This window comes from Opisthocomus hoazin, chromosome 6 (genome assembly GCF_030867145.1).
Source record: "Opisthocomus hoazin isolate bOpiHoa1 chromosome 6, bOpiHoa1.hap1, whole genome shotgun sequence".
Lineage (NCBI taxonomy): Eukaryota > Metazoa > Chordata > Aves > Opisthocomiformes > Opisthocomidae > Opisthocomus > Opisthocomus hoazin.
The window spans coordinates 54176828-54202029 of record NC_134419.1 but is presented as its reverse complement, the minus strand read 5'-3'; the positions used below and the strand labels follow the sequence as shown (position 1 = coordinate 54202029).

The following is a 25202-nucleotide window of genomic DNA, read 5'->3' as shown; positions in this document are numbered from 1 at the left end:
AACAGATCTTGCTCGCTTCTAGCTTGGCGTACTCCTGCCCCGTGTCTCTTCTCACCCTGGGTAACCGGGCTCCCACCAGATGCTCGGCCTGCTTGAGACTGTATGTCTTTTTGGTGCTGGGGTCCACAGGCATGTCGGATTGCTTCAGAGCCTGTTCCTTGTAGACCACAGCATGTTCCCTGCCATAATGGCAAATGGAGGACCCCAGACATTTCCCCCCACCACTTCCTCGCTGTGTTTTTCCAGCAGGGTTTTCTCTCACAAAGCTTGCTTGTTTTGGGTTGGCATGCCGAAAGTGCTTTCATTTAACAGATCTTTTTTCAGGGTCGATTTTTCTATTGCTTTTTCCCTTTGGGTGTGCTTGGGGGAATTTATTCTTTTTAACAGGTTTATTCCAGTGTCAGGTATTGGTTTTAAAAGGCTGGGGGCCCCTTTGATTTGATGTCTGGAAAATATATTCAGTTTCTGGCCCCCTCCTGGGACTGGGAGGGAGGGAGGGATGTATGGAAAAGAGAAGGAAACTGTAACCTCTTCTGCCCATCTAGCAACAGTTTTCTTGTCCTGTGTGTGTTTCACACTCGTTTTTGCTCCCGTCACCACCAGCTGAGTCCTGCCGGTGGTTCTGCCAGAACCCTCGTGCAGTTAAGGTGCCAGACGTCTCCTTGTCTATTTTAAGTGGCGCATCTCTAATTCTTGCAGGTAACCTGTACCGGAGCGGTTAGCTGTTTGCATGTCAGCTGACTGCTGTTACTATTTCTGGGGGAGCTGTGCTGGTGTTATCAGCCCTAGCAGGGTCTGCAGAAACAAGCACTTTTTCAGCTCATGTTGTGAAGGTGTGAAGACAGTGGTTTGTCTCACAGAAAATGCATGAGCTGAATGAAGTCTCTGTATGAGGACTAAGGGGAATGGGGGCACGGGGACAGGATTTTTTTTTCAGTGCTATTTTGCCTTTATTTCTCCATTGTGTTCCTCAAGTCTCAAGTTTCTCATAAACAGAACTAAAAGCAGGGCTTTGGTCTGGTGATTTGGTTAAATCACTAGGAGGTATTAAACTGAGAAATACCCCTATACATTTCCCTTGCAGCTGAGGGCAAATCTAACCACTGATTCCAGAGCTTCTGGAAATGGCTTTGCTGGAAAATGAATTTTGGCCTCTCAAAGTTCAAACATTTATCCTGAGCCAGAAATATACACAGATTTGCTCTCTAATTTAATAAAGTCATCCAAATAATATGATTTCTCCCATAACCATCGTTTATGTTTCACAGCAAAATGATAATGAGAAAGTCATTAGAAGTAATAAACAAAACAAAACCCACACAGCAAATCCTTCACTGAGCCTGAATGATGGGAAGAAGAGGAGCATTTGAGTCTTAGGTCACATAATGTTTGCCGGGTGCAGCTGTTTTGAAATAGATGTGTTCCTGAAACATTATTTTGCTTGTTGCATTTTAATGGGATTTTGCTGCTGGAGCAGGTGGGCACCAACAGGGCACAGGAGCAGGTCTGCAGTTAGGTTAAATACTGTACCAGTGCCAAGCTGGAATTTCTGCTTTCACCTCTTCAGGGTTGGCTACAACTGATGATTAATGGGCATCATTCATTCCCCCAAATCCTCCTCCTTATCGTGACTTTGACGAGATGCTTGTGTTTTAATTTCCTGATGAAGGCTTGAACCAAGTGTACGCTGAATATGTAGAGAACAAGAACTACATCACGATATCAGAAGTCCTCTCCTTTTTATTTATAACCATATGTGCTTTGGGCTGCAACCTGAGTATTTGTTTCTGGGTTATCCTCATCCAGATGAATTTTCCTTTGACTCCAGTGTTTCTGCTTCAGTGGGTGTGCTTAGCTTTGATAGCTCTTAACCATTAATAGCATTTATTGTTACTGCATGTCCCTTCTGTTACATTTTTTCTGCCTGACTGTGGTACTTGGGGACAAGGTTTCATGGTGGACTTGGCAGTGTTAGGTTTACGGTTGGACTTGATGATCCAGCGTTTCCAGAACCGACGTCACTTCAGTTATTTGGCTGACACTGTTATGCCATTCCAGCTCTGGCTTTCGTTCTTTTTGGCCCCAAATTGCCCACATCTGTTACTGCTGAGCGTTCATTCACTGCCTCTCATCCAGGCTTTGGGGAAGGGGTAGGATCTCAGGAACAGCTGATATCTGGTGGTTTGTTGGGACTGTCGGGCTACAGGTCTCATTCATTAGTTTTCTGATTCAAGGGCACCTTTGGCAGATTTTTTGTGCATTTGAAATCACAATGAAGGTATGTGGACCCAACATAAGCCTACTTCCTTTGTTCTCTTAATTATAATTTTAAATACAACAATGTGAGCTGCTCTTCTGTGCAGAGTCAGGTCTGCAAACTGGACATGCTGAGGGCACAGGTAGGTCCTACAAAATGTCTGATTGCTCCAACTATGGCCACGGCACCAGCTCTTTTGCTTTAGCTCCTGTGCTTAGGAGAGCACGATGTCTGCTTGCAGTTGGAGGACACACACAGTGCTACAAGCCATGAAGGTCTGCACAGGTATGAAGTGCCTCCTTAAAGCTTGTTTTTCCTGCTCCCACTTGAACTTTCCGTATTTTTAGTGCTGGTTGCTGTTTTGTTTTGGTCTGCTGCCCCTCACAAAACACTGGGTAGTTCCTGTGTGTGCAGAAAGATTAAATTCCCTGCCTTTTGTGAAACTCAAAAATGGAAGGATTAAGTCGCCCTTTCCTTGTTTGGTCTGTTTTTGGGGGTCATGTTGCTTTTTGCTGTGAAGAACAGTCATTTGTTTAGAAATCCTTCAGGGAAGGGACTGCTGGAAGCAGGGAAGGGATGCTGGAAGCAGCAAAGTTTAGCAGTGCAGAAGGTTTGGCTTGGCCAGTGTAAGATGGCAGGAGAGGAGATAGAGTTTTCATCTTCTTTTCCCCTTTCTTGGTTCCTGCTGTCCTCTGTCCCTCATCCCTGGGCTTCACCATCCTCCTGGCTCCCAGAGGATCTCCAAGGGCTGTTTATGGCACCTGGTGATGCTGAGCTGAACATGCCAAAGCTGCTCCAAGCCGGAGGCTGTATGTGTAGCTCCATCTCTACTCCTGTCCAAGAGGGTTGACGAGTCCTTAATTTTCCACCCTGCTTCTCTGGCCTGAGCTAAATGCTAGCAAATAGCTCCTCCAGTTTGGAGGAAAAAAAAAAAAAAAAAAGTTCATTTTTGGTACTTGCTGTATACATTTAATAGAAAATAAATAGTAATAGAAGAAACTCTGCTGGGAGAAGGTTTCGGCGAGCATGTCTTGTATATTGCTCTTTTCCCACTGTGTAACTGCTGTCCGGTTTGATGAAATAAATGGTGCAAAACTAGAGATGTAACAGCTCTTTTTGAAAAAGAAATAGTACATCCAAGCTACCCCTGGAAAAGCTCTTGCCTGATGACATTTCAAAAATTGCTCTTTTAGTGTCCTCACTCTATTCTTGCTTGTACTGTGGTCTCCCTCCTCTACCCTCCTAAAAGAAAGTCTTATTTATGTTTTCACCTTTGAAAAATAGGTTGGGTTTTTTTAGGTTGGTTTGGAAAACCAAAACCAGATGTGAATGCACTGGACCTGCAGTGGTCAGAGAGGAGGTAGCTGTTCTGGCTTTTACTCGTATTTACTACCCAGATATGCTGTGAGATTCTCGAGCAAAACCAGCTGAGTGGAGAGAAGGTCTCCTGAGAAAATGAGGCTCCTAGGTCTCCTGGCTGCTTTCATCCAGGGGAGAACTTTTGTACCTTGAGCATGCTTTGTGCTAAGCTGAACATGAGTTTCCCCCAAGCCACTGAGAGCAACTCGCAGCCTGTGCTTTCAGCAGCCTGCTTATGGCAGAGGGCTGCTGGGGGCGTGAAACCTGTGCTCCATGAAAAGCTGAAATGCCCAGAGGTGGCATGCTCGTTAAAAACCAGCTCCCTTCGTGTTGGGAGGGCAGATCTTCAGCTGGAGTGTTTTCCAAGGGACTGATCCTGAGGATGCTTCTGGAGGTGTACGCCTGCCCATCGGGTAAAAGCAAAGTGACATTGTTGTCTTCCGTTGCTGTCTTAGCTGCTAAGATGCTCAGATGTCCCCAGAGGAGCGGATGGCTCGTGTAGGTAACGGACTCTGCTGGGGCTGAAAACAGGAGAAATCATCATGTGGGAGTGCTGGAGGAGATCCTGGTGGCATCCCATAGCTTTACGGAGAGGTGTAAAACAGATGTACTCATTTTCTGGTGATGTTGAAGGCTCTGTAGGATGGAACTTGTGCGTGGCTACAGCATGGAGTTGAACAAAGCATGGAAATAGCTGTTGAAAAGATGCTGATGGAACATGACTGTCTTTTATAGGAAATAAGGAGAACTGACAAGTCTGATTTGTTAATGACTGCAGAGATGCTTTGGGTATGCTAGCAAAAACAAAAGAAGAATTGTAAACCCATGTTTTCTCCTACTGCCTCTTTTTGATGCATTTCTGATAGAAATGCCAGTGCACAGGCCAAAGCACAAGCGCCTGGCTTACCTAAAATCCTTGCTGGGAGGTTACCTGGTACCTTCCACTGTTGGGGCAGAGTGCACCCCAGAAAGAGAAGAGCTTCCCTTTTGCAGCGGGGTCCCGAGCCTTTGCTGGATAGGTGCGGGGAAGGCGGGGGGTGATGGGGCAGCCATGTTTCACCTCGCAGAGACGTGGCAGCATCCCCAGGCTAAACGCACGCCCTCGGAAAAGGCCCCACATCCCTCTGAAGGCAATTCTCATTCAGTGGACGGTCGTTTAGAAATAGTCAGTCATCAGGCACTTATGGATCTTTCAAGCCCCTCTCTCTCCCTAATAATCCCACCTCTTGGGAGGTATTGATTCTCCGCTGTTGGCTGCCTCTTGGTATTCCGCAGTCCGTTTTTGTCTGTGTAAATCGCTGCGCTGTCATTTTCATGCGGCAATTACCTACTCTTGATTTCTTTCATCCCGAGTCCTTTGCTAGAGATCTAAACTCTGTATTGACAAACCACCCCGGAAGAGAGAAAGGGGTCAGGGTTTGGGAAGAAGTTTTACACAGCAAAAACTTTGGGAAGAGCGGTGTATGTGGGGGTGGGTTTTTTGGGGTTTTTTTTTGTTTTTTTTTATTTATTTTTGTCCAGTTCAAGAGAGGTGCTGCGGCTCCCCAGCCTGCAAACGTGACTTTATGCCTTGCTTTTTGCTTATGCTGAAAACATAGGGAATTCTTTACCTTGCTGCTGTACTAAGGATCAGCCTGGAGAGGTGGGGGCAGCCATTTCCCAAGTCACCCTCAAACTCCCACAGGGGAATGAGCACCCATCTGCATGAGCTGTGGCCAGCCATGGAGAGGTACCAGACCAAGTTAGACCAGGTACAGGTGTCCAAACAAGCTATGCTTTGGGTAGACAAAATCGCAAGGTGCATCATAATGCAGACCAAAATCAACAGCTGTGTCCTCCTGAGGGTTTTTGGGCAAAAGCTTCCCCACATTGTTGTTCTGAAGAGCTTGGGTCTGCACTTCGGTCTACACTTGGGATTGCAGGAGGGCTGGAGTGTTAGTGGAGAAAGCAAGGTGAAAAGCTTAGGAGATGTCTCTCATCTGACAGAAGCAGTTAGGATCAGTCGGCGTGGGTTTTAGGTCGCTTGCTCTCACTGTCTCTTGTGCTATTAAGCTAGTGTCTCTTGTGCATGGAGGTCACCCTGACCTATCATCTGAGATGGTGGCTCGGCTTGGGGCAACCTGAGAGATCCTGCAAGGACCTGGGTGAGATGCTGCCAGCAGCTGCGCATGGGGATGGGGTCTGTCAAGCGTCGGAGGTATCGGACCGTGGCTTTGCAGGACATGCCGGTGAGCAGGGACAGGGTTGTGCAGGGGTGCGCTGGAGACTAGGCGCTCATCCACCAGCAGCATCACAGGCGAAAAGGACAGACATCTTCCAGTCTTCATGATCTGTTTACATTTCCAGTTTGAATTATGAGGAAAAGGGCTGAAAATGCATTTAAAAAATGAAAACAGATTTGTGCTGACATGTCTAGGTCTCAAGAGTCACCAGGGAGAGCAAATGCCTGCAAACACAGGTTTCGGAGACCTGTTGTACCACAGCAAGTTATCCTAAAGACATAGGCAAAGTGGTATACAAAGAAACCCCAAACAACCAAATATGGACAACAAAGGTTTCAGCCTCAGGCCTCTGAGCAGGAATTTCATGGTCTTGGCTAGTTTTGATGGAGATGAAGGTATCGGTGCAGCAGCGATACCTGTGCAGCAGTGAGCTGCTTCTCGCTTTCCAGGAGGTGGTCCTTTGGTTCGGGGTTACGGTTCAGCCATCTGAGGAGGGGGGACATTTGGGAACTGTTTTTTTTCCTTGGTCATTTTTCCTTTTCTTTCCAAGTGGATTAAGGTTGAAGGAAACAGTGATTTACAGCAGTGGGGTTTCCTTCAGCCCCATCTGCTGCGGCGCAGGACCTGCAGCCACCCAGAAGTGGCAGGTGCTGTACTTAACCTGGCACAAAGTCGCACCTCCAAACTTGAAGGCATTTTGTTATTAAAACGGCATGCCTGGCCAGTGAGGGCTCTCACTTGAACAGAATCCCCATCCTAGCAGAGAATAAATTAAAAAGCCAACTGGCCACGGCTGCCTGAGGAGCGCCGGGACCAGAGATAGGGCCAGAAGTCAGATAACAAACAGTGTCCAAAATTGCTGTGCCTGGTGCAAAGCGTGAAATTAAAACCTTTTCTGCCTCCTCCTACATGCTGTAACAAAACAGCTCCTGCCACAGTCTGCCGGCACCAGGAGTGAAGAGGAGAATAGTTAAATACACGGAGATTTTTGCATCTGAGGGAAGGTCTTCCAAGGGAAATGCTGATGCTTCTCTGCTGTGGACCTTGGTGCTTTGGTCCTGCAGATGGGCTAAAGCTGGGAGGGTCTGTGGGCTGCCCTGCCAAGCTGCCTTTTGACTGTCTCTGCTACCCAGAGGTGGGAGGAATCTCTCTCTTTTTTTTTTTTTTTTTTTCTTTCTTTCATGTTGTTGCCTTTTCCTCTGAGTTTGCTCCCTCCACCTTCCCTTTTGGGCTTGGCAGCAGCCCTGGGATGTGCCAGTGTTGTATCGGCTCTTCTCCCCCCAGATCTCACAGGATTTCCCGACCTCGGGAAAGACATTTCTCTGGAGTTACCACCTAGGAGTGATGCAGAGGACAGCACTTTTTAATCAAAGTTACATTAGGTGAAGCTTATATTATTCATTCTGCTTTATTGCAGCTATTTTTACATGGGGGTTAGAAGTTAATACTACCCAGCGAGCCTGGTTTTGCTGAATTCTGGCAAGCACCGAAATCCATCACCATATCCAGACAGGGTAGGAAAGAGCCCAAGCAAAAAATCAACTTGCTAGCTGAACTGCAAAAGCAGTCAAAAAAAACAAACCTTTTAAAAAAATCCAGACCCTTGATAATAAAGAATCTGGTCTGGAGGGGCAAAAACCAGCCAGGACCATCAGCTGTAATCAGCAGAAGGGCAAGCTTTTGCAATCAGTGCAGAAAGGGGAGCGGGGGCATAGCAGGAGGGCTCGGAGGGCTGCAGTGCCACAGGACTGTTTTCTTTTCTGGCCAGCCAAATGAGCCTGGTCCTCTCCCGGTCCTCACCCACAGCCCCGGTCAATATGATGAGGCTTAGTCTGATTCTACCGGAGGAACGTCTGCAGGATGTTGACTGCAGTCAGTGTCTCAAAGCTAACAGTTTCAGCAAATAAGGCTTTGCAGAGCTCTGTCGTTTTTGGTTTGGTTTGTTGTTTTGGGGTTTTTTTTCCCCCTCGGGTAATGCCAAAGGTTTAAGCCGTGCTAATTCCTTGGACCTGGCAAGGATGCTGGCAGAGCTGCGGTCGCCTCTGCTCTTTGAAAAAAGATGTGATGAAATGAGGGAGGGAAGGAGGGAGTTGTCCCCAAGTTTCTAGAAAAGGGCCAAAATGTGTCTTTTTTTCTTTCTCCTTTCTGTTTCCTTTCTTGTTCTGCTTTTCAACCTTTTCCCTGTTCTTTAACACAGAGATCCCTTACTGGAACGTGCTTTCCATGCCAGTGCTTTCTAAGCCTTTTACTGGTGTATTATCCCCACAGGAGATGCTATGCCAAGGCTGTAGGACCCAATTGCCTTGGTTCTTGTGATGTTCCTAAGGGTCTTCGGAGATCGGGGCCACTTTTTAAAATAAAAAAAACAAAACCCAAAACAAAACCCCCCAAAACAAACAACAACAAAAAACCCACCACACCCCAATCCCTGCTTTTATAATAAGACACCAGGTAACAACTTACAATATTTTTAAAAACCACTTGATGCAACTGGTGTCACTGATTGATTGCTTTGACCCCTCTTCCAATGCAACTTCACAGTATGCTTGGTTGGTTGTTTGGGCTGTATTGCAAAGTCTGTTTCCTTCGGCAATTCTATTAGAGATTAAAAAGAAAAATTGTTTGCCTTAATATAGAGTTGCGAGGCCTCAGGCAGATGCACAGATTTGCAGCAAGAAGTGGTGTCCTTGCCCCCAAAGCTGAGAAGGCAGCAGGGAGAGGCTGCAAGCTGGGAGCGGTGTGAGGAGCAGTCAGGGACCATTGGTGGTGAGCCAGGAGCCAGGGTCTCCCACATGGTTCAGAACGTTCCTCCTTGGCTGGGGACTGGTTCAGGTTGTGTTGTAACACACAAGCAGAGAAAGATTTGCTTTTGCTACCATCCCTTCCGAAACCAAGGTTGGGGAGTAGTTTAAAGGAGAACTCGGTGTCTTTGCAAGTGCTTACAGAGGCTTTCTGCCAGCTTGGGGGGGGTACGGGGACGGGGGAGGCTTGGAAGCTGAATGATGCCAAATGCAGCCCAGAACTGCAGAAGGCAGGGCTGACGGTGTTAAAGCAGCTTGCAAGGGAGGCAAGGAGGCTTTAGGAGAGGGCTCTCAAGGCTAGATGCAGGGCCTGTGCTATTCCCCCAGGCCATTAGCACAGGAGCCTTCAAGGGTACCCTCCGGAGCTCACATGGAGCACTTTAGGGTGATGTTTAATGTAGCATTACTGAGCTATGGTATTATAATTACTTGCTTGCATTAAAATTTATCCACAAAGCTTCTCTGCAAGCAAAGAGTCACTGACAAAGGTTTGAACCCTGGTTAGCGCAGAGAGTGCGATGAACAGGGTTGAGGAGAAGAGGCAGGTCTAGCAGTGCATAAAAAGCATCCCTGTGGAAAGTCCTAGGCCAGTAGTCCTTCCAGAGAGAAGGAGAAAAGGAGGGGAACCTCACACAGCGACTGCCTTGTGGTCCTACAAAGAGTGACTTGCAAGGGATAGCAAGACTCAGCCCTTCCTCTGCCACAGGTAGATCTTCCCAGCAAAGTTTTTATGGAAGAGATGTGTGGATGTATCTCGGCACTAGTGCTCTGGGTGGGACTCTGTGCCTGCAGCTTCAGTTTGGAAATGAATAGTATGAAAGTAAAATTGGTGTTTTGGCTGACCCCACCACTTGTCCCTGGCATTAGGGACAAGCGTGGTCTCTCTTCCGCGTGGCAGTAGGGGCAGAACACCCTGTCCTGATGTGCAGGGTACAGGTGGTGGCAAGGGAGAGGCTGGGAGGGAGGTTTCTAGGTGGTCTCTGAAAACCTGTGCGGGGGCCTCAGCTCTTCTGGGTGTTTCTGAGCGTTTTGCATTGCCCTTTGGGATGAGAGGTTTAAGGAAAAAGAGAGGAAATGAAAATTTATTATTTTTAATGTGAGGATGCATCTAAGCTGTGTCCAACATGATTGCTTTTATGGGTCCACTTGCTAAGCTAGGGTTTTGAAAACTGTCATTGGAAATAGGGGGGTTGTGCTGTGACTTAACCGATGAGGTGACCAGCCCTGACCGTGTCCCACGCTGACGTTCCTGCTGTATCCTCTGCACCTCACTGCATCCACTGCCAGGTTGCAGCCTCAGACTTTGCCGAGGCTTGAAAGGTCTCCCCAGCTCCTGGTTGGGTTGTTCCTTGGGGATTCAGAGACAAAAATAGCCAATTTAATTGCTTCTATAGTCCGAAGCTTCAGTAGCGCAAGGCTGTTCATTGCCCCAGGAGCAGGTATTTAAAGCCGTGGTGTGCTCTTCCCTCTGGGGCATCGACCTGGCACTGGTGCCTGCTCACTTTGGGGCCACCTTAAAAAGCAGCTCCTCAGCCTTCATTTAAAATCAGAAGAGCAGGTGCCAGAGTGTGAATCAGTGCGCTGTGCTTCGGTGGCAGGGTTTGTAATGTCTCAGCCTTGTACACAAGGAGTGGTAACGTTATTCCCTAAGGACATCTGATGTGGGGATTGTTTAGCTTTGTCCCCATCTTCAGGCTATATGAGCAGAGGTATGAGGAGTTTGGTCTATGCTGACTGATGGCATTCCTGGTGTAAGAGCATCATGCTGCGATGGGTACCCTGCCCTTCTCCCCTGAGCACCATTTTTTGCCAAAATGAGTCACCTGAAGGTCTTCATGGTCATGCTTGGAGGTGGAGGTTGACCAGTGCTCATGCTGGTGTGCCTGATTCAGAGTTTCAAGTCATCTGCAGCAGAGCTTGGGCATGTCTGATGCTCAGAGCACGCACCTGAGCTTTGGGGCTTTTGCCTTTGCTCTCCTGGGACTTGTCTAGGGTAAAGGGGATGAAGAGAGAAACTTAGGTGGGCTTTGAAACTTGAGCTCAACTAAGACAGTGGGTCCCTGCCACACATTGGCAATAAGATTCTGACAGTGATGACAAGGAAACAGCGAAAGAGCGAGGAAACCCTGATTTATTTGTAATTGTCACAAGTTTTGTTTAAATTTGTAACGTATAAGCCAGTGATGCTGAAGAAATAAAGTTGGGCAAATACTCCATTTTCTCAGCTGTGAATGAGGGCAGAGCCTCGAGGGAAGAGGAGAACTGAGCTGACCCATGTGAAAAGAATAGACTTAACCCCATACCTCAGGCAAGGTTTGGGGGGATGAAGTTGGATTTGTGCCTGTTTCCTACCATGCAAATGCTGCCCTGAGCTGAAGGCGTTTGGCTAGAGTGAATGAAGGGAATTCCGAAACATTGCTCCTTTAATTCACCCAGATGTGCCAGTCAGTGCAGCAGGTGAGCTGAGTCCTCTGGGAAAATCGTTTTCATTAGGAATCCTGCTAGACAGGGAAACAGCACGATGTGAACAAAATCCTCCCAGCTGATGCACCCGGATCCCAGCCTGGATTAAAGAAAAGCAAAGCCGAAACAAAACAACCCAGAAGTTGAACGATGCAAAGAGCTTTATTGCTGCAAACGAGCCATCTATGTTTTAATCACTGTTTGGAGGGCATGTTGCTGACCGGGAGAGGAGAACAAACGCGCTGGCAACATTTCTGCGCAGCTGCATCCGATGGTTTGCACCCCTTCCCCTTGCTCTGGGCGCTCGGCTGTGTCACTGTTGTGGAGCAGCCCCTAATGCGGGATGCTCCTGTAGCAGAGTTTTGCCTCTGCAAGGACGTTAACTGGAGAACTGTGAACCGAGAAAGACAGTACCTTGGAAAAATCACTTTTCAGAGCTGCCTTTTCCCCATCGCCTGCAAGGAAACCCTCAGCCTTGCCGAGGGCAGTGCTGGGAGCAGATCTGTCCATCCTTTCCTCAGGGTAGGATCTAAAACTTTGATGCCAAAAGATGACAGCCTCAGTAAAGTTACCAGTTGTGTGAAGCTTTATAACTTCCTCCGCCTGTAGCCAGAGGCAATGATTACTTGCGTGTGTCTCTGTCCTCAAGGCTGATGACTTTATTGGCCCTTTTCATGCTAATATTTTCTTTCGGTTTCACAAATAATTGCTGTGGGAGTCTGCATGGTTAGCACAGTCTCAGTAAATTCAGACCATTAGTCCTCAGTCTGTCTTCGGCTTTCAAGGATGCTGGTTTTAGTTGTTCCAGAGCTGAATATCAGTGTCTGGTCTGACATGAGGTGCTTCTTCCCTTTACAAACCTCACTGTGTTCCCATTTGCTCCTTTTCCTCTCCTTTCAAGGCAGGCTGGCTTCTGATGCTCATTCTCGGGCATCTTCTTTTGGGACCAAGATCTTACTCACTGTGTAACTCGGAGCTCTTGCACAATTTTTCCTGCCAGCGCTGCTGGCTGAGGTCTTTGCCTCTGATCTTTTCAGGTGGGGAAAAACCTTACTGTCAGAGAGAGGTGTGAAAAAAAACAGCTGTGGTGTGCAGAGTAAGATGAGCATCTTCTGCTTATAGCAGAAGGCAGGCTCTGTCCTCAGGGTGCCTCATCCTCAATGAAGGCAGGTGGGCTCGAGCGTTACAGGGAGACAAAGCTGCTCTGCAGTGGGTGCGGCGCGTACGGCTAAGCAGGGAGTTCTCAGGTCAAAGCAGGTAAAGCTGGGGTGCTGTGTGTTGATGAACCTGTCTGTCATAGCACGCATGCTAGCAGAGAGGAGTTTGGAGCGCGTGGCATGTGCACCGTTCCGTATGCTGTGGCTCTGGGGTGCTGCGTGAATGGGGAGACTCGATGCTTTTCTTCCCATTTCTTCCTCCTTTGGGTCGCTAGATTTCCTGTCTTTATGTCTTAATTAGCTTGGTCTAGTTCATTTGCTGAGTTTTCTTGCTCTGGAGGTTCAAGGACAAATCTGTAAGTCTTGATATACTGTGTTTAAAAAAAAAAATATTCCCCCTCTGTTCCTTTGTCCCAGGTTTGTAACTGCTCTTTCTGTCTGTGAGCACTGCAGAGGCTGTGGGACACAGCAAATCGGGATGCTAGGTCTCATGGGAAAGTAGTATCCACACCGCTGGAGTCCTTCCAGGGGAACCATGTCACAACATGTCTCGACAGAAACACTTAATGCTGGAGTTTGCTGGTTTAGCACGAGTGTTTCAGCAAGAGTGAAGCTTGAGGAGGAGACCTGAGCTGAACTGTTATCGATCCTTCCTCTGGTAATAAAGCCATCCACAGGAAGATGGGGAAATATTTCTTTTAATTCATCACAGCTGTATGGATTTTGCTTTTGCTCGTGTTCAGAGCGATACCTGCTTGCAGGCTGCTGCAGAGGCTCTCACAGGAGTTGCTTGTTGATGGATCTTTGGGACCTACAAATCCCAGACTTCAAAGAGACCTTTTTTCTTATTTTTCTGAGGACAAATTACTTGCTCCACCTATGGTCAGAAGTGAGCCACTCTGCTGTGAAAGGCACTTTTAGCTTTTCTACCAGAACGAGGGATAAACAAGCAGTAAAATAAATAAATGAGGTGGTAAAGCAGGCAGGTTTCCATCTGCCTGGCTAAAATGGTGCAAGAGGTGGAGGAAAGAAAGATGATCCTCTTTACAGGAATACATGCACTAGATCGGAGGGTCTTTTGAAGACTCAAGATGGTCTTTGAGTGCATGTGGGATAGGAGAGGGAGATAGTGAGAAGTCTTGCATTGAGTTGATGTAAAAGCGAGTCCCAGCTTCTCCTTGGCCAGCTGGGCTGGCCACTGGGTCCTCCTCCAAGGTGGCTCAGGACAGCTCGAGAGCCAAGGAGGAACAGATGCTGGGCTGGCATGGAAAGGAAAGTGTGAATAGATAAGCACCCACAGATTGCATGTATATATTTGCAGTATGTTGTATAAATTAATACAATACCTAATGATTCGTGGCTATTATTTGAAGGGCCCCACTGTTGCAGATTTATTTGTCATTTCTTGTAATAACACCGATGATAATGAATTCATTTGTATTAATGTGGGTGTCGTGGACTTCCGTTGATATTCTGCATTAATTAATGTACCATTAAAAGAAAGTGTCACCCAATTAATATCAAGTAGAAGCAATACTGCCAGTGTCCTGTCATTAGGGTTTCATTTGTAATGCATTGTATTAACGCTCTGCCTTAATGAAAGTCATTTGCAATCCGGAGCGTCACCTGATGGACTGCCACAGGGGTGCCAGTTTGTGCCTCTTGCGGCAGGAGTTACCCAGACGAATCGATAGGGACAGGCTGCTGTTAAGAGTAACCCTCGTTACTGCCTGGGCTTGGGCATGGCAGTCTGCACCGCTCCTGTGTTCACCGGCTCCGGCACAAAGGCGGCTGCTGGAGGTCAGTGCTCTGCTTTCAGACATCCTTTGTCCCCAGCTTAAAGGCTGGGGCATTAACTTAACCCACCTTCTTGACCCCTCCCTGAGTTTAGAAAGTAAAAGTTAGTGGCAACTGCAAATAAAATGGGGTATAAAAAATAGGATCTACCCAGTTTATGGTGTCATCCCAGAGCAGGAATCAGAAAAGGGATGACTTCTTTCACCCTGTAACGTATGTTGGCTGGTAGCAGTGACTCACACTGGTGATTTGATTTTACTATTGAATTTTAATACTGAGAGGAGGAAGACTGGAAAATCTCACTGTCTGCTGCGGGTCAGGGCTGCCTTTGCTTCCCTGGACAAAAGCTGCCTCTGCCAGTGCTGAGAGCCGAGGCAGGAGTAGAGACCTTGACTGTGGCCACCTGGATCTACCTGGTCCATGGCCACCATCTCCAGCAAGATTACAGCTGAAGGGGTGCTGGGCCATCTGTGATGCATGCCTTTGCAAGGGGAGAGATTGCTCCAAATGCCCTCTTCCAGCAGGAAAATCACACCAGCACGCCAATGAAGCCAGGAGCTCTCTGACTGACAGGTTTTAACATTCTCGCTGTTTGCCTCTGACTTTCAAGTGTCTCATTAGACCACCTTGGGTTCCCATCTGCTGTCTCTGAAATTGGGACTGACATAATAGCAGGCCAGGAGGGCAGCATGGGCTGTCTCCCAGCCCTTTCTCTGTCACTGTCGGGCTTCTTGGTGGCTGGAGATGGATAATGGGCAGCAGTGGGAGAAATGTGGCTTCTCCAATGGGATTTGGCTGCGGGTCCTGAGTTAGCGAAGTGGTGGCTGCTTCACCACCACCCTTTTCTTCTGTCCCTTCCTAGGGCAGTGGGAAACAGTCTGCTTTACAGGGTGATCCACCTTCCTAGGAGAGATGTGATTTTTGGTTCGGATATAGGACTCCGCATTTACACATTAAAAAAAAAGTTATTGGTTTAAAACAGTTGCCAGCAATTTGCTTGATGTTGATGGTCTGTGCGTTGTGTTGTTTACCCAAATCCGAACCTCTGTGCTTTTACTCTTCCAGATTATTGGTAAAAATGTCAAATAATGGGCAAAGACCTGCAGGTTCCCAGCAGGAATCCATTAAAAATACACTTGCCTGACAATATTCCTTGTTTACAATTGTATTTTGAGGATTGCGTGCTAGCTGACTGTGTTGATTCTGAATTATTCTATGTGTTAATCAATCTCACAGCGCACCAAGTCATATAGCTTAGAGAAGATGATGTGTGTGACTTTGATTCTGTCACCCTTTTTGACCAAGATTGTCGACTGGTAGCAAGACGAGCCTCGGGAAACCAGAGCAGGAACTATTTTCTGTCAGTCTTGTGGGAGGTGTTAATAGTGCTACTTCCTTTTAGTTCCTGCTAGCCAAGAGCTATGCTGAGGATTTCATTGTTTCGCCTGGCATTGATGTAGCTGAGAGGTCTGAAGTCACTCCCTTTGAAGAAATTCTGACAGTACGTTGGTTGCTCTGCCAGGTCTGCTGTCTCCCCTCGGTGCTTGCAGGGCTGCTGAAAATCATCAGGAACGGTCCGGCGAGTGCCTTGGCCATCGCCTTGAACACTCTTTGGCAGGAGTTATCAGACCTACTGACTGAGATATGTCTTGCTGGAGGAGGGTGAAAATGTAACAGTAGACTGCTTTGTCCCTGCCTGAGCTCTCCCCACCTTTTTCCAAAGATGGAATGATCAGCCCGACTTGGGTTTTTCTAACCTCTCAGACTGTGATTCTGTGCTGACAGCTTTATTCTCCTGTAGCTGTATGTTTGTAGCAGGCCATCTCCATGGCTTTTTGGTTGCTGGAAAGGTTCTCACAAAGGTTCCCCTGTGCAGAGTATGTCAGCCCTGTGGCATGATCTTTGCGGCTCTTCATTACTTCTTATGGACCTGTAAGAAGCTGCTCATGGTCTCCTGAGATCCAGGGCAGCAAACGCAGGGCACAATGTAATAGCTCCAGATACCTTGAAATAGGGGCTGTAGAGGGAAATGAGCTTCAACAGACAAAGCTGTCTGCTTAAATAACCAGTAAGAGCGCGGCTGGGATGACTTCTTGAAAGCTGGTGTGGAACTTGCATTCTTCTCTTTGCTCTCTTTCTCCCGGTGCTTCACCCACCTGGCTGCTTTCTGTCTGCTTATTGGCATGCACAGTGCATGATTGTGCAGGGCAGGGCTGCCTGGAGATTGGGCGGGACCGAGCACCAAGGTGAAGGCAAGGTTTGGAGGGCAGGCAGAGAGGAACAATCCCTGGGTTTGCTGGGCGTCCACTGGTTTGGCTGGGGATGGAGGTCATGATGCAGCCTCTGTGCAAGCCCAACCGTTGCGCTTGCTGTGGACTGGTACAGGCAGTTCCTTTTGCCCCTGAAGCTATGAATTAAAGCTCTGTTGTATAGTGCTTTTCCCTCTCCTTGCTTTCTCTTTTGAATACAGCTCCATTCTGGGTGAGCTGCTGGAGCTGCACGGCACTGTTGCTCCTGAGAGTAGAGAGCAGGGGGGTGACAGGTCCTACTTGTTGCATCGCTGCCTGGAAGGGGCAGTGGCCAGAGCCAGTTGGGAAGTTATAAATAAGAGGAAGAATGTTGTGGGTTTCTGTATTTTCTTATTAGCATTTCCTTCCTCTCCCATCTGCCCTCTCTCATCTATCTGGGGCTTGCCCCTCAAGACCTGTGCTGCGGAAGTGATGGGTGCCATGAGGAGAGGTGGCAGAGTCACTGTGTGCCCAGCTTCTGGGGATGCCATGCTGCAAGTGATTCATCCAAGTCCTGTGCTGGCAAGGGCAGGACGATCATCGGTGGGAAATGGGGCAGCTCTGGGCCAGAGGAAGCAGGCAGCTTTATCCTGCGGGATGCCAGAGCATCCGTGTGTGCTTGCCCACTGCCTGCCACATGCTGTAGTCCTGCCAGTGTGGTGAATTCCCCTGTGGGCTTGCTGGTTGCGATGTACCTTTCTTCAGCCCCATGTGTTGCGTTGGGCTGTGTTGTCCATGAATAAGCAGCCTCAGCTCTACGTGCCGTTATCCAATTGCTAATTCAGTCTCCAGATCCAATAACACATCTATTCCAGCTGTGTTTATAGTGTTTTCAAAAGCCCTTCAATTGAATTATAGCTCTGCGGTGGCCGTTTGCCAGTGTCACCCGATAATGAGGGAGGTCACTTAATAGAGATAGCAACAAGAGATACATATTAACGAGAGCTGATTGAAAGGTGGGGTGAATTTCAACCAAAAAAATAAAAAAAAGGAAATTATCAGGTTTTAAAATCAAACTTTGAAATTGGAAATTGCTTGGCTCAGACTAGCAGTAATGCAATTAATAAATGTAATTAAAAGTGTAATAAAGAATACAGGGATTGGGAGTCTGCACACATCCATGCGAGCATTTAGAGCTGGCATGTGAGCAAGGGACCCAGTCTGGCAGTCGGGCTGCTTCTGAGATGGAGCCTGGGGAGGGAAACCAAAACCTGGGGCTGGTTTTTCTTCTCAGCGGAGCCTGGAAGAGGGGCTGGTGCTTGTTCCGGCTCTGCCTTTGAGGTTTCTCATGCAGCAAATGAGCACTGGATGGGAATAGGTCACTTAAATCTGTCCTGGGCAGCCCAGGGACAAGAGCGCCAGGATTTCAGCTGTAGCAGAAGAACACTTGGATTCAGTGTCAGCCCTGTTACGCAGCACCTCTGAGATGCCTTGCTTTGAGTAAGAGGCACAGACTCCCCCCTTCCTGCCCTGTGACGAGACGGGATCGGCGAGAGTGCCTTTGACTTGAGCAGAGGACTGTCTGAGCCGGCTTTTAGCAGAGCATAAAGGTCCTTTCATCTGCCCCGCTGTGCGGTGGCGAGAGGCAGGGAGAGGGAAAAGAGCTGCCAGGAACAGCAGCAGGGAATTATTGAAGAGTAATAGGTTGACCCGAGATCTAACAGGAGTGCGAAGCAGCGAAGCATCTCCTGATGGGAGTGGTCAGCTCCTGCCTTGATGCAGAGGCAGCGCGGGGGGGAAAAAAAGCAGCACCTGAAATAGGGCTGACGAGAAGGTTTCGATGCTAATGTGAAGAACATGGGTGGCTTGGTTTGCTGCCTGCTGCTCCAGCCCTCATGCCCATTGCTGTATGCCCCCCAGCCCATTTGCGTCGCCTCCTCTCATCCCATCGACCTTCAGACAGCTGTTCAGCCAGATTGCCTGCCATTTTTCCACATTATTTGCATTGGTACAACACGCACGCATCCGCATCCTAATCATTTCCACCAGCTTCTGCTGGGCGCTGCTGGGTGACTTTTCCCTGGGAGGTCAGATGGAGGTCCTCTACGTGGCCAGCCACTGGAGATGGGGAGCGGTCTTGGAGGCACTATCCCCAAATAAACCCAAATAAACAGTTCTAGAGGCCAACTGAAACTTGTAACAAACCTGTCTATAGGTTGGAAAGGTGGATGCGTTTAAGGGAGGGGAGTATCTGAGCAATTAACTCCCTGATCTTTCCTGCTTCATCTCTCACCTTTAGTTCTCTCTGACTATGCTGTAAAAAAATCAGCGCCACATATTCCCTCTCTCAGCCCTTTGCCCGGTGTGAGGCCAGTTGGATGAGACTGATGGATCAAGGCACGTGCAAGGTGTTGGCGGCCCGTGAAATGGTTTTGCTATGGTGGAAAGCTCTCAAAGACGCTGTGCAAATCTGCTCCGTTAGCAGGGTGAGTGGCTGTCTGACAGCCGAAAGGTTTTATGTGATCTTGGAGCAGGCACTGTGGGGCTGGTGAAATGGCATGGATGCTGGTTTTTCTGCAAACAGCCTTTTCTTTTTAGCCCTGTGTGAAGGAAGAGCTTGTTCACAAAACTTTACATATGCCTTAAAAATTGTCCCCTCTAAAGTTCTCCTTAATTTTCAAGGAGCTTTTTCCTCAGGAGCTCCTCACCCAGCCCATCTCTGGTCCTCGTTGCGCTGGTGTGGTCCTGCCACTGCTTTGGTCCACAGTGCTTCACCAGCACCAGCCTTCACCCCAGCAAAGCTGGCTCTTCAGGGAACTCTTGGTGGCAGACAAGAGGAGGTAGTGCTCTGACTTAAGAAGTCCTGCCCAGTGCCCCTCATGTTCAGCTGTGGCCGTGTAACCTGGCATGTCGTGTCTCCAGAGGCTGCATCTTCTCTGGGTCGTAATCCACCTTGTATTGCCATGTTTCATCCGAGTAGCATCCATCAGAAATTTTATTACTAATGCATTTTATAGCAGGATTCATAATAAGATATTAAAAGATTCTAGGCATGTCCAGAGAGAGAGATATAGGTGTTTTAAAAAGGCCTTTTTCTGATAAATTTTTCTTCAGCGTTAGCTGCCCTTTTGCAGAGGACATTGTGTAAGGCTTTGGTGTCCCAGCTGTCAACATGCCATGGTTAACCCAGGATGCATCTGTGTCTGGTCACTTGTGCTGGAGGGTTGTGTGGGAGGTGACAGCCCAGGCCAGGGCAGGTGCTTGCTGTGGTGGGCCACTCTTGGTCCATAGCTGGAAACACCACTTATTTCTGGTCACACGAAGGTTCATATTGCCTTGTCATACTGCAGTGTTGGTGTACGAGAGGTAAAGTCTTGGTCTCTCCTTTGCCACCTCCCTGTGCAGCAGCATCCTTTCATGTTTGGACAAGGATATGAGGGTTGTTCATTCCTTATTTTAATCCAAGTTTACTCTTGCTATTGGTGATAGACTGAAATGGGGTAGTCTTCTCTTGTACCTCGCTGCTCTTGGTTTGGTCGTCTTGGTGCTTTGGGTAGCCGTGTGTAACGCACACGCTGTTACCATTCAGTATTTACCTCCTACAAACAGGACCCCTACAGCTTCTTCCTGTGAGATTTTAACAACAGTTTGAACCTTTCTTATTCATTTATTGCAAAACAAGGGAGGCACAAATGGCCTCACTACCTTGCACCCCAGCATCCCCAGCCCACGCATCTCAGTGGTGTTGCAGCTAACTCACCAGAGCCCTTGAACTCCTGGAGCTGCTCAGGGGGGGACCTGGGTGCTGGAGCCGCTCCTGCTGAGCTGTTGGATGAAGGATGGGGTGCTGAAGATGGGTCAGGAGCTGGTCCCACTCCCATTTGCCCTGCTTCTCCTCCGTGGGAGGCATCTGTCTGCATGTTTATTTTTATCTCGCATCTGCTGGCATCATAACAAAGATTTAATGATATGACACAGTTTTGTCACTAGTTCTTTTTTCTGTGTTGCGTGAAGCTTCTTCACTGGCTTCTGGAGAGAGTCGAAAGCTTTTAAAATGACAGTTGCTGGAGACTTGTGTAGAAAACTCACCTGTTTGCCACAAGCACCTGTAGGCTGTCGTCTGTCTGTGCTTCTTTTTTTCTGGACAGAAAAGATAGAATTTGCTATTTTTGCCTGTTGGTGAAGTAAGCATAAGCACAATTAATCTTTGATAAGGAAGAACAGCCATGAGGGACACGCAGAAGGGTCCTATAAACGGGCCAAATGCTGAAAATGCAGAAACATGGTCTGTCTTGAGCTGACCTGGTGTGGGGCTCACCAGTTGCATCTCCCTGGGACGTGCCCTCTGCCTGTTATTTACCATCAAACACAAAACCAAGCCGGTGCTGTTTATACAGATGTTTTGCTCCATTGTTCAGATGATGGGCCGCATCTTCTGAGAAATAAAGACGTCAGCCTCCCGCTGAGGAATATCTTCAGCCGTTTGACCCAAAAATGGCAAGAGGATTTTAAAGACATACTTCTTAACGCTTTTTAAGGCAGATAGTCTGAAATTCCTGAGTCCTGACTGTGTCCTTCCCAGGCATGAACATTGAAAAGGAGACCGCTTTTCCTGGAGGACTGTCGGTATGGGATATGTGCATCCCACAGCTGATTTTGCCTTGCGAGAGGGTTGTTTGGTTTGGTTTGGTTTGGGGTTTTCTTTGCTTGAATTTGAGCTGGGGAAAAAAGATTCATTACCCAGAGCGCGTCTTGGAAGTCTGCATCCTTTGACTTGTGTGCTGTGGTGAATAAGGACATGTATTTAGTAGTGAATTTTTCCCACTGACCTGTACGTTTCGGGCAGTATCAGAGATTCCCCCCTCTGTGACCATGCTGTTCTGCTTCAAGCTCCTGTAATACTGCTCCTGCTGCCTGGGAGCCCTTCTGCTCCCCTCCTAAATTCACCAGCGCTGTGTGTTGCTGGCGCACTCGCCCATGCGCCTGCAGGTGCCCACTGGCCCCTGCTGAGGTCCTGCCCGGGGGGTCCCTCCCAGCCCCTCGGGTGCTTTGGTGCAGATGTCCATGACCGTTTCCCAGGGCCAGCCAGGTCTTTGGCCAGAGCTTGTACCCTGTTTGTATGGATTTTGCTATTCTGGCCTACAAAAGGACCTGGTCAGCAAAGCTGTAAAACAAGGATGAAAATTCGGTAATGGCCAAGTCGGAGCCCAGGCAGTGTCTGCGGGGCCCGGAGCTGATAGCACCAAAGCCGGTGACCTCCGTGTCCCTCCAGGCAGCTTCTCCTTTGGAAGGACGAGGAGATGAACTCTCTTCAAAGCCTGCTTTTGGGCTATTGTATGAAATACAATGCCGGGGAAATCAAGCTCTCCTCTTTCACAGCCGGCCTCGCAGCAGCCCCGTAATCACGGGTGACCAGAGTGGATTTGCATGTTAAAAGGAGTGGCTAGGGGCACTTAAAAAGAAGAGGAAACATATTGATGAAGTCCAGCTTTATCCTTATGAATGTTATTATTCCTGGGGACAATATACTCCAAACCTCATTGGTGCAACCCCGCATCTACTCTATCACTGCCTCTCCCCTCCTCCCCTTATTAATGGTTAATTTGTAATGTTCTTCGTCCTGACACTGATACCCCCATGGCTATGGGGGGCAAGTCTGAGAAGTCAGTTTTTGGAGCATGTGGACTGCAGCTGTGGAAGAAGTGCTCTGGCAGCAGCGAGGAGAGGGCTGGGGGATGCTCCGGGGCAGCTCCTGGGGGAGCCAGGTAGCCCAAAGAGGGATGGGGAGGATGCACTAGTCCTGCCTGAGAGGTGTCTTGGGAGCACGCAGAAAGCAAACACCTACCAGAGCTCCCCATAAAGGGCTTATCCGCCCAACACGCCTCCTGAGCTGACCGGGTCCCGATTCCCGAGTTCTCCAAATGCACAAGCTAGGATTAATGTCTGTGCGTGTGGCATAAAGTCAAAGGCTTAGGTGACAGCAGGGCAGATATGGGTTGAGGACAGAAAAAGAGCAATTGTAAGGCAAAGGGTAGCAAGCTGCAGGGACAAATGGGCTGGGGAGGCTGTGGTGCCTCTGTCACTTGGAGGTTTTAAGGGTGGGAATAATTTAAGTGTAGCATGGGGACAGATTTCTCTTTTGAGATCCCTTCTAGCTATATTTTTTATGCTTTCATGATTGCTGCTCACAAAAAAAACTTGAAGGTGCTTTAAAAAATAATCCTTGGGCCATGCCCTGTGAGGCTTTCTTTAGTAGCTTGATTTAGAAGGGGGAAAAGAGAAAGCAAATGAATAATCTAGGTGGGAACTGCAACTTCTCGCACCTTGGCAGAAGTGATGCTGAAGTAAGGAAAGTGAAGTTTTGCTGGAGCCTGAGGCCAGCTTAGATGTCAGCGCGTGCTGGCAATGCTGTGTGGCTGGGTGCAAGGGCAGGGATGTGTGAGGGACGTGCGTGGATGAGGGTGCGAGAGCACAACACGTGCTCGGAGCTGCTTTCAGGACCCAGACTGTGACTTGGGGCACATGCCCTGGGTTCCTCGCTCTATCTGACCAAGCTTGCAGCAAGTCCTGCCACCTGCCTTGAAGGCAAGTTTTTGCTGGCCTAAGCCTCAAATTCAGATGCTTTGGTTCATTTCTGGTGCCATCACCCAGCATTTACCTGGTTAAATCAGATCTCTAAGAGTGGATCCCAAGTTTCTTATGCTTTCCAGTTGAAGTGGTGGCCTAGGGCCTTGCTGAAGCCCTGGCTGTGGTTCATTGCAAGCTTTGTTGTTCCCCAAAAAACTGAAAATAGCTCAGTTAGTTGCTCAGCTTTGGCCAAGGGCTTGAAGGAGGAGCTCCACTTGGAAGCAGTGCCCCATCTTCCAAGCTCTGCATCCCCTCAAGTCTCTTTTCCACCTTCTCAGCACTTCGTTAAACTTCTCTATGAGCTGAGGACGAATAATTTAATATGAACAAAATTAATAATAAAATGCGGAGGCTTGGGAAGAGGTTTGCAGAAATAATCCGTATTATCCCAACTGGTCATAATCAGCCGCTGTCACATCTCACTTCTGACCTTTGCTGTCTCCCTTTCAAGTTTTAGCTTTTCGTCAACCCTTAACATGGCTGCAAATGTGTTACAAGCATACGGACTTGCCCAAGCGGTCGTGATCCATGTGTACCTGCGGCCCGGGTCTCCAGCAAAGCCTTTTAGCTTGCGGTCTGTGCTTCTGCCTTTAGAGAGACAAGAATATGTGTTTAAGATTTGCATAGGAACATGCAGCTGTTCCACCAAAAATGGATAATTGTTCTCCCTGCTGTGAAGTTAAACAATAAGAAGTGCCAAACTGCATTTGCCATTGCTGATTTTGTGCACTCAGCTGCATGTTTTATGCATGTAGATTAGTTCCAGATTTATGACAACTTAACCATTAATGCCTGCATTAATCGGGGCAGGTTGTAGTTGCTGTGGCAACTATAACTTTGAATTTTATGCAAAGTTCTGTGTTGCATTTAATGCTTTTTTTTTTTTTTTGAGGCTCTCTTGTATTTAATGCCTTATGGTGAAAACAGAGAGGGAATCAGTGTTGAAAAGAAAAGTGCCTTTGGGCAGAAAACAACTTTCAGCAAAGAGTAATTTTTCTGGAAAGTCGTGATGTCTGGGAAAATAAGGGTTTGTGATAGAGTGCCATCTTGACCACAGCTGTATAACTATTATTATAAGTGTGTAACAACTATTATAGCTGCTGCAATACTGTAATAAAGAAAACAGCTGTATAACTTATAAATGTCTTGAAAATATAGGACTGAAGTTCCTGAGTCCTAGATATTCGTTCTGGCGGGTAAAGGAAATTGCTGATGTGCATTTGATGGGAAAATATGCTGGTGCACAATTTTACCGATACACGATGTTTTTTTTTGTTTTATTTCCAGAACACTCCGGTGGGCACTCCGATTTTCATAGTGAATGCCACGGATCCCGACCAGGGGGCAGGAGGCAGCGTGCTTTACTCCTTCCAGCCTCCTTCCAATTTCTTCGCCATCGACAGCGGCCGTGGCATTGTGTCGGTGATACGGGAGCTGGACTATGAAGTGACTCAGGCATACCAGCTCCAGGTCAATGCGACGGTGAGTCTTATCCTGGCTGCTGCAGGGGAGGAGATGTCTTCTGGAGGGACTGCAATGGGGAAGGAGCTGCTGCTTACTTACTTTATTGCCCTACTTGGGCTTCTTCTCGGACACATCCAATATTTTCCACTTAGCTATTGTAGCAATGCAGTGCTTGGGTAGTTTCAAATCGCTGTTGTGCAGCTTGTGGAGCACAGCTGCACCTCTCCAACAGCATCTCATGTGTGTCAGGAGCTTCTGCAGAAAGGCGAGCAGCTCTCTTGCTGAAGAGAGCCAGTACAGGGCATACAGACCATTAAATCCTCCAGTCTCATTCCTTGTGCATCATGGCTTACTACAAGTGGATTCACCTGTATTGAACTCCCTCAGCCTCACTCAGCAAAAGCTGAGTTCAGACATCAGGAGTTAATATTTTGGTGGATGAGGGGATCCCTGGGAGATGTATGTCCAGGTAGCCACTACGGCAAATTCATGCCCCACCTGAATGGGAAACTTCTTCCCTGGTGTCCAATCTAGTGAGAGCTGGACAGGGAGCGCGTGAATGAGGAGCACCTTGCTGGCAGGTGCTCTGGGTGATGGCTCCTTTCCCATCTCAGATGCAACAGAGGAAGGTGAAATTCAGCCCTACAAAACATCTGACAAACTTTACATCTGAGAAGGGGCAAAAAACCCTTCCTGACCCTTCCAGGCAGCTGACTAGAGCTCTTGAAGCATGTGATTTAATCAAGATCATTGTCTTGATGCAGAGTCGCAAATGTCAGGAGGACATGGAGGGCTGCGCAGGGCTGCTTTGCTCTCCACAGCCACAG

At 48.1% G+C, this 25202-nt stretch overlaps 1 protein-coding gene across 6 annotated transcripts in view; it reads left to right on the top strand.

Moving 5' to 3' along the window:
* Positions 1–25202, top strand: part of CDH23 (cadherin related 23) — a 213765-nt gene that overhangs the window by 72535 nt on the left and 116028 nt on the right. For all 6 annotated transcript variants that reach the window (XM_075423156.1, XM_075423157.1, XM_075423154.1 and 3 more), the window contains exon 7: positions 24199–24393. In XM_075423156.1, coding sequence (XP_075279271.1) covers positions 24199–24393 — 195 coding nt within the window. The remainder of the gene's footprint in view (positions 1–24198; positions 24394–25202) is intronic.